At 50.2% G+C, this 8,461-nt stretch overlaps 1 protein-coding gene across 1 annotated transcript in view; it reads right to left on the bottom strand.

Annotated features, from left to right (window-relative positions):
- LOC102974554 (complement C3-like) overlaps positions 1-8,461 on the bottom strand; it is a 27,972-nt gene that overhangs the window by 18,327 nt on the left and 1,184 nt on the right. The window contains exons 3-16 of the mRNA XM_024134391.1: positions 7,663-7,837; positions 7,404-7,474; positions 7,217-7,305; positions 7,052-7,134; positions 6,738-6,825; positions 5,554-5,656; positions 5,294-5,414; positions 4,913-5,028; positions 4,103-4,243; positions 3,803-4,012; positions 3,431-3,640; positions 2,971-3,132; positions 2,575-2,704; positions 994-1,071 (exon numbers count right to left, since the gene is read on the bottom strand). Of these exons, the coding sequence (XP_023990159.1) occupies positions 994-1,071; positions 2,575-2,704; positions 2,971-3,132; positions 3,431-3,640; positions 3,803-4,012; positions 4,103-4,243; positions 4,913-5,028; positions 5,294-5,414; positions 5,554-5,656; positions 6,738-6,825; positions 7,052-7,134; positions 7,217-7,305; positions 7,404-7,474; positions 7,663-7,837 (1,777 nt within the window). The remainder of the gene's footprint in view (positions 1-993; positions 1,072-2,574; positions 2,705-2,970; positions 3,133-3,430; positions 3,641-3,802; positions 4,013-4,102; positions 4,244-4,912; positions 5,029-5,293; positions 5,415-5,553; positions 5,657-6,737; positions 6,826-7,051; positions 7,135-7,216; positions 7,306-7,403; positions 7,475-7,662; positions 7,838-8,461) is intronic.

The following is an 8,461-nucleotide window of genomic DNA, read 5'->3' on the forward strand; positions in this document are numbered from 1 at the left end:
ATTTATTATATTATTTATTATATTATATTATTATATATTATATTATATTATATATAATATAATAAATAATATAATAAATAATAAAATTATTATTATTAAATTAGCAATTTAATAACCTTATTGTCTACCATATAACATGATTAGAACATCTATAGTTAAGTGATTGTTACCATAAATAAAGCAACAGTTTAGATTATGTACTTTTCTCAGAAGGTTAGCATGATTTTCGATATTGAAATTAGAGTTAGGGTTTTACCTCAACTTTTATTAGATTTCACTTATTTTCCCTTTATTTAGATCCACAAAGTCATTAGTGCTGCTTAAAAAGACTGAAAGATCTAATATTCATAGAATCCATGCTTCTAACAATACCCAGTGCTGCCTCTCATCTTCCTTGAACTCTAGGCTTCTTGGTCCCGTCCACACCCTGGTCTTGGTCGACATATTATCCATCTCCCCTTTCATCTACCTTCCTTCCTGTATCACAGAAGCTAGACATCTAAAAACTACATTTCCCAGACTCCCTTGCTGCTAGGGTTCTGGATGGGATGAAATTCTGCCACCCAGACGCTCCTGTAGAGAATTTGGAAAGTGGAAGAGAGGTGGAGACCATTTTCCCTGCAACGGTGGTAGCTGATGGGTGGGCTCCAGTCTATGTGTTTTTGTAACAGGCATAATTCTGTGTTTCACTATCTACCTGCCAGCTTCATGAGAGATATTGGCAGAGTTTCCTGAGATTTCATGCATTGAAACCTAGATTTCATGCATTGCAAGAACTACCGTGGAGTGATCTTGAGTCTCAGCAAGCAGCCTTCCAACTTCCACTCCTAAAGTTCAGCTAATGATTTTGAAAGCACCAAACTCCCATCATTAAATCACCTCCCCTCCCCGCCCCCGCGACTGGAGTACCTAGAGTGGTTTCAGTTTTCTGTTCTAAGCCCTGATGAATACAGGTTACGGAGCCAGGAGGGCACATCCAGCTTTAGCTCTGACCTGCATTCCTCTTGGTCTCCAGCCTCTTCAGGGAGCGGCGGTGACGGCTGGGAGATGGGCTCTGGGGGCAGTGCCAGTCTGGGGATCAGAGGGAAGAATGAGAGGACAAGTGTCAAGATCATTATCAACATCCTTGAGATTTATTGGGTGCTTACTGCATACCCAGTGCTTTATATGCATCACCTCATTTTATCCCACAGCCTCTTCGTAGCCAAGATTTGCCACTTAAAAGTTGTGCAGGGCTTCCCTGGTGGTGCAATGGTCAAGAATCCGCCTGCCAATGCAGGGGACACGGGTTCAAGACCTGGTCGGGGAAGATCCCACGTCACGGAGCAGCTAAGCCCGTATGCCACAACTACTGAGCCTGCGCTCTAGAGCCCGTGAGCCACAACTACTGAAGCCCGTGCACCTAGAGCCCATGCTCCGCAACAAGCCGCCGCAATGAGAAGCCCGTGCACCGCAACGAAGAGTAGCCCCCGCTCGCCACAACTACAGAAAGCCTGCGCGCAGCAATGAAGACCCAATGCAGCCAAAAATAAATAAATAAAATAAATTTATTTTTTTAAAAAAAGTCGTGCAATCTTCAGCAAGTCACTTAACCTCTCTGGGTTTTAATTTCTCCAGCTATGTAAAATGGAATAATCATAGTTCTATCTATGAGATCATGCATATAAAAGTACTTAGCACAGGGTCCAGCTTGTAGTAAATAGAAATTGTTATTTTTTTAAAAAATATTTATTTATTTGGCTGTGCAAGGTCTCAGTTGCAGCACTCAGGATCTTCATTGCAGCATGCGGGGTCTTTTAGTTGTGGCATGTGGGATCTTTTATTTGTGGCATGAAGGATCTTTAGTTGCAGCATGCGAACTTTTAGTTGCGGCATGTAGGATCTAGTTCCCTTACCAGGGATTGAATCCAGGCCCCCTGCATTGGGAGTGTGGAATCTTAGCCACTGGGCCAGCAGGGAAGTCCCAGAAATTGTTATTAATAACACTATTTATAGCTGAAAGAAGACCCTCCTAGTCGTCCCCAAAATATCCATTCTCCCCTATCGTTTGTGGCAACTAAACCTCCATCTTTTATGTATCACTCAGAATGAAGACTACATTTCCCAGCCTCCTTTGTACCCAGATAGGGCCATGTGACTGAGTTCTGGCCAATGAGATGAGAGAGAAGTGTACTATTCTTTCCGCTTCCCTTCGTCCTGGTGCCTGGCAGGAGGCCCTGGTGAGACTTCTTGGAATATGGCAGAGCAACAAGCTGCGAGGAGCCTGAGTGCCAGAATGACCTCTGAACTGTTACTGAGCAAGAAATAAACTTCTACCTGTTTAAGCTACTGTTAATTTGTATCTCTGATACACATGGCCAGAACGACATCTTAATTAGCACACAGTAAGTTACTTCTATTATTATGTACATTTTATGGAGAGAGAAACTGAGAATCAGAGAGGAAATATGACCGGCCTATGGTAAGTGGCAGGGTCCTAGATTTTAGCTCATCTGTTTCACACCAAAGTCCATGTCCCTAACCACTAGATAGCACTTCCCCCACCCCTGCCCTCTTCCCGCCCCCCTTATGTACCTGAGCTTGCCAAGGTTTCCATCCCTGTGCTTATCTTCATGTCCAGTCCAGCATCCTTGAACACAGCAAGTCTGTCTTTCCCACTGCCTGCTGTGCAGCCAATGTCATGTTCCTCCACCGTATCCCAGACCTGAGGGTCAAGAGAGGAACCTGGATTTGGAGCCTGTATGACCCCTCCGGGGAAGGTGCAATGGTGCACTGTAATTGCTGGTTCAAATAATAATTTTCACATAATCACCCGTTTACTGAGCCCTTACTACCTGCCAGTCTCTATGCTGTGCCCAGGCTCCTTGAATCCTTGCAACCACCGATGTTGTTCATTTAATAGGTGAAGAAACTGAGGCTCCAGCTAGAATCTCCGGGCAATCTTTGGGTCCAAAGCCCACATGTTCTTACCTTCTTCTGTGTGAACTTGTGTTTGCTGTTCAAGATATAGACAGCCTTGTCCACGGCCACCAGCCCCACTGTGGCCTCTGCGTCACCTGTCACCTTCAATTCCACCTGGCTGCTGGGCCGTACCGGCTGGAAGTATCCTTCATTCTTCAGGCCAACCTTCGGCTAAGCAAGGAAAAAGAGAGATGTCAGGAAAAGAGGCTCATAGGTCACCAAGGGGCTTCCCCAGGTCCACTTTCAAGTTCATGCTCCCTCAGCTCTGATGGAGCATCTGGGAACTCCACCAGGCCAATCTCAACTCTACGCATTTACTTGCATCTTCTCCATCTCTTAAGTTGAGGTTTTAAGGCCACATCACTTCTCCTTCCTCTCCTCTGCCTCCAGACCGAGAGCCCTTGAATTTGTACAGACCATCTCCCAAGCATCATGATGGTGGTATACAGCTTCAAGGAGTTGGACTCACCTTCTCCTTGCATTTGTCATTCACATCAATCCAGATGGAATCAGCCACCAGTTCAGGGTCCTGCCCTGTCCCCCTCGGCAGTAAATAAAAGGCCAGGATGCGGAAGGAAGGAAGCATCTTTGAAGTCGTATCGATAATGGCTGACGTGTAGACACTCCCCTGACTTTTTAACTGATGTTTGGCATATACGATCTGGCCCTTACTCAGGACCTTGGAGACAAGGGAGACTATGGATGAGAAGGGTAGAACCAGCCCTTCCCCTGGGCTATCCCAACCCACAAGGGAGCCCCCTAGTCCCTTTGCTTCAGCCCCTAGGTCTGAGTCCATCCCAGATGGTTCCCACCAGCTCAGGTCCTGGTCCTAACCCCTCACCAGGATGGTGAAGTGAGTGATCCAGTCCTTGGCTGCAGGATTTTGATGCTTTGTGTTGAGGCTCAGCTGGATGTTGCTGCCAACCTCTGTGCCCAATGTCTTCAGCTCAATGTGCAGGAAGTTCCCTGACCCATTCTGAGTTGAGTAAGGCCAAGCTGTCATCCTGGCTGAAGCCTGCTCCTCTGGCTGGAGAGGTGCATCAGTTTCCACCTGGGGAGCACGATGGGCAAGTAAACCCCTAATAACCCTTCCAGCTCACACAGTCCCAGCCCCGCCCTCCCTGCCCCATAAGGTTGGTACCAGGATAGGGAGCTCCTTCAGATCTCCATCTGTGTTGATGGTCAGAGCGGCCACCCCACTGGACGAGGTATATACTTTGTGGTTTTGGCAGCGGACGAGGACGTTGGAGGCTGGGGACCCATCAGGATTTGAGACGAAGACCTGTGGTGGAATCTGGCATGAGATCAAGGACAGGCCTGGGGGTGGCCTGGTGTAAGAGGGGGGAACTAATGCAATCTGGATAGGACTGCCTTGTACAGCTGTACACGTTGTGCACTGAGCAACACCAGGGGCACCTCTCATTTAGAGCCTATGAGTGGAGCCCCTAGAGTTTTGCAGAGTACAAACGTATGTGGCAGCCCTGGGTGTTGGTGTACCGGGGGGTAAGGGTGGGGGGAATTGAGGGTGAGAAGGGTAGGAGGAGATGTGGAGGGCTTGGGGAAGACTTGGAGTAGGATTGGCACCAGAGGACGTCTCCAGCTTTTCTAATGCTTATCAGACATTTCAAAGTCACCCCAAATGAAGGTACGTAAAAATAGCATGCTTTTTGGGCAAATGTAGCCTTAAGATAAACTTCTAAGCATCACTTTCCAGCCTGACTGTGATCCCTAACACCTCCACAGAGAAATCCTAGAGCCATCACTGTGCTTTGGGGGGACCTGGTTAAGACTTGAGGGAACCTTGGGATTGGTCTGGAGGCATGATGGACTCAGCTCTCAGACAAATGAGCTCTGGGAGGCAGGTGAAACCTGTGTGGGTTTTTGTCTCCTGGGAGAGTCTGTTTCAGGGAGGGGCCCAGAGTCCCTGCGTGCAGTGAACCCAGACTCTGACCCTAAAGTGGAATGGCATCCCTGGCTTGAAATACTGGGGTGTCCTGGTGAACTTGATGTTGTATGGGCTCTGGACAATCTTCACCCCGGAGGTCTCGGCCTGGACCATCTCACCCCCTGGAGAGACAGGAGGATCGTAAGTTCTGCGGCAGAGGTTCAGTTTCCTGGGGAAAGAGCAGGCTGGTATGGGAGGCCCATCTTGGTGAAGGCAGGAAGAGACAGTAACACGATTTCAGCTCCTCCCAGCCCTTCCAGCATTTCCCCATTTCTCTGATGAGGAAACTGAGGCAGGAGGTGGCCCAAGGTCACAGGGGTGGAGTGTCTGGGTTGGGAAAGGACACAGTGTCCTGACCTCAGCCGGGGGCCTGGGTGAGGGTGGCACCTGAGGAGAAGACAGTGACGTTGACAAAGATTGAGGCCCCAATGAAGTCCTCTTCCGGGCCTTGGAATGTGGCCATCAGTGTGCGCTTCTGGAGGGAGACGTGGCCGAGGCCTTCAAAGATCTGCTCTCAGTGCAAAAGAGAGCAGAGGAGATGGTTTCTTGGGAAATGGGTGATAGTAGAGGAAGGGGAGGTGGGGAAGGGGGAAAGAAGGGGGAGGAGGTGGGGAAGGAGAGACAGGGGAGGGGTGGGTCTCAGTCACCTTCACCCTCTGCAGGGAGCTTTGGATGGGGACCCGATGGGAATCCTGCTTCACCCCAAAGATGGCCAGAGCGTGTCCATCCACTGGCTTGTTGAATATATATCTGGGGGATGGACAGCCATCTCACTGGCTCTGAAGCACCCACACAACCTCATGTATCTGCAGGGACAGCCTGTGTAATCTCATGGGGCTGCAGAAATGGCTGTAACGCTTTGGGAGGGGCGGAAGTGGCCCCTGGTAACTTAGATGTTTCCATTACTGACCAACACAAGCCTGGGAGGTGACAAATATGTCCCTTAAGGCCTTGTTGGGTTGCAGATGAAGCCTGTGCAACCTCACAAGATGGTAGAGGTGGGCTCTACAGCCATATGGAGCCACAGAAAAATCTGAACAAGGACTTCACTGGTGGCGCAGTGGTTAAGAATCCCCCAGCCAACGCAAGGGTCACGGGTTTGATCCCACGTGCCGTGGAGCAACTAAGCCCGTGCGCCACAACTACTGAAGTCTGCATGCCTAGAGCCCGTGCTCTGCAACAAGAGAAGCCACCGCAATGAGAAGCCCGCGCACCACAGCGAAGAGTAGCCCCCACTCGATGCAACTAGAGAAGGCTCGCACACAGCAAAGAAGACCCAATGCAGACAAAAAAAAAAAAAAAAAAAAAAGAAAGAAATCTGAACAACCCCTGGGATGGCAAAGGTGGCCTGTGAAGCCTCGTCAGGCAGTCTAGGTGACCTGTATAGCGTGATAGAGCTGCAGAAACAGTCTGTATGATGTCAAGAAGTGGCAGATATGGCCCTTACAACCCTAGGTGGACAATATAGCCTGTACAGCCTTGTAAAGTTGTGGGGATGATCTGTAAATTCCATAAGGCAACATATGTGACATTTGCAATTTCACAGAACTTCAGAGATGGTCTGGACAACCTCACGAGATGGCAAAGGTGCCTATGCAACCTCGTGGACCTTTAGAGATGGTCCAAACCATTAGGTAGGTAAGGTGGCCTGTACAACCCCAGAGGCCTGAAGGGATGGTCTGTATAACCACACGGGACAGGAATGTCTCATGGGTGGCAGAGAGTGCCTCTCCTATACCCTAAGAGCTACAGAAGTGGCTCATTTCTCTCTACGCATTCAGTTTCTTGGCATTTCTGGTCCTCTGGCCAGGCTGGGGGTAAAGGAACTCACCGGGCCTGGATATTCACACCCAGAGCCTCATCGTTGAGGTAGAAGAAAGTCTTGTTTGGTGTCAGCTGGACCTCAAAAGATGGGGGCACTGGGTGCAGTAAAGAGAGAGTCACCCTCAGCGTTTCACTGTCCCCGCCCCCCGTCCCCTCCCTGCCCCACTCGCTCCTTCCTCAGTGATTCTGGCAGCCCCCAAGGGCTGGAACATATAGTCCTCAGGCCCTGGCACACAGTAGGTGCACCGTGAGACCTGCTTTGCATTCCCAGCCCCGGTCCTTGCGGGATCCACCGTGTCCACCCTGGCACACCCTTCTCACCAAACTCCTTCACTTCAAAGTTCGCCTTGAACTTCTGCTTGGGTGCACTTTGGTATCTGGCTTCGATGCTCCAGGTCCCAAGACTGAGGCACAGAGAGTTAAGAGAGATGGATCCTGAGAAGGAGAACCTCCCTCCCTCCACTCTTAGGGTTCCCAACAGGGCACCTGATGAGCTCTGGGAGTTGGAAGGAGTTTGCGAAGACACTGTCCTTGGCCAGGAGATCCTGGCTGATCACAGTGATCCCCTCCGGGTTCTGCGGGGATATAGGGGGTGGTTGGTTCATGCCCCAGGCCTTCAGCGTGTGATATAACCCCAGTGTCTGGGCTCCACCCTCCCCTCAGGAGAGGTCACCTTGATGTCCAGAGTGAACGTCCTGGGCACAGGATCCATGCTGTGGTTCACAGTGTACACCCGGTATTGAACTGGAGGAGGAGGCAAGACTTTGCGCACGGGATAGAGTTTGGAGGGGGGGTGGGTATAGTCATTAGGATCTTGGGCGGTGGGGGGACCTCGGACAGAAGGACACCCTGGGAGGTGGAACATGTGGGCATGGGGGAAACTGGGGATGAGAGCCAGCGCCTGCCCCAGGCCAAGTGCCTGGGGGTTGCACCCAATTGCTCAGGAGTGTAGATGGTCTTGTCTGTCTGGATGAAGATGTAGCCAGCGTAGGGAGCCACCAGCACCAGCTTCTCCATGAATGCGGAGGCCAAGGTGGGTGCCCAGGTTGCCTGGATGATGACATACTGCGTTCCTGGTCGTGGCGGGTAGACCAGGCTCTCGGGAATCTGGGGAGAGATGCCCACACTCCTCAGGGCCTGCTGGGGTCTCCATCCCTGCGGGCAAAGCCCTGGACCAGATCTTGGAGAAGCAATTGAATGGGAGCTCTCTGGTTCTGCCCTTGGGAGCAAGATCCCCACGTGTGCCGCCCACGTTGCTGCTGAACAAGGGCATCCAGCCCAGCGCGGCGGGTGGGGGTGGGTGGGGGGGTGGAGGCGGGGATGCGATCCCGTTTAGGCTCAGTTTCCCAGACTACCAGCAGAGGGCGCCTTTTATTAATTCGCACAGAGACGTTATACGGACTAATCAAGGCTTTTCTCGGAGCCCAGACCTACAGAACTTTGCGTTTCTAAATGGATAGGACATGCAAACTGGTATACGTAGAATGGATAAACAACAAGGTCCTACTGTATACCACAGGGAACTGTATTCAGTATCCTGTGATAAACCATAATGGGAAAGAACAAGAAAAAGAACAGATGAATGGATAAAGAAGTGGCACATATATACAATGGAATATTACTCAGCCATGAAAAGGAACGAAACTGAGTTATTTGTAGTGAGGTGGATGGACCTAGAGTCTGTCATACAGAGTGAAGTAAGTCAGAAAGAGAAAAATAAATACTGTATGC

This window comes from Physeter macrocephalus, chromosome 2 (genome assembly GCF_002837175.3).
Source record: "Physeter macrocephalus isolate SW-GA chromosome 2, ASM283717v5, whole genome shotgun sequence".
NCBI lineage: Eukaryota > Metazoa > Chordata > Mammalia > Artiodactyla > Physeteridae > Physeter > Physeter macrocephalus.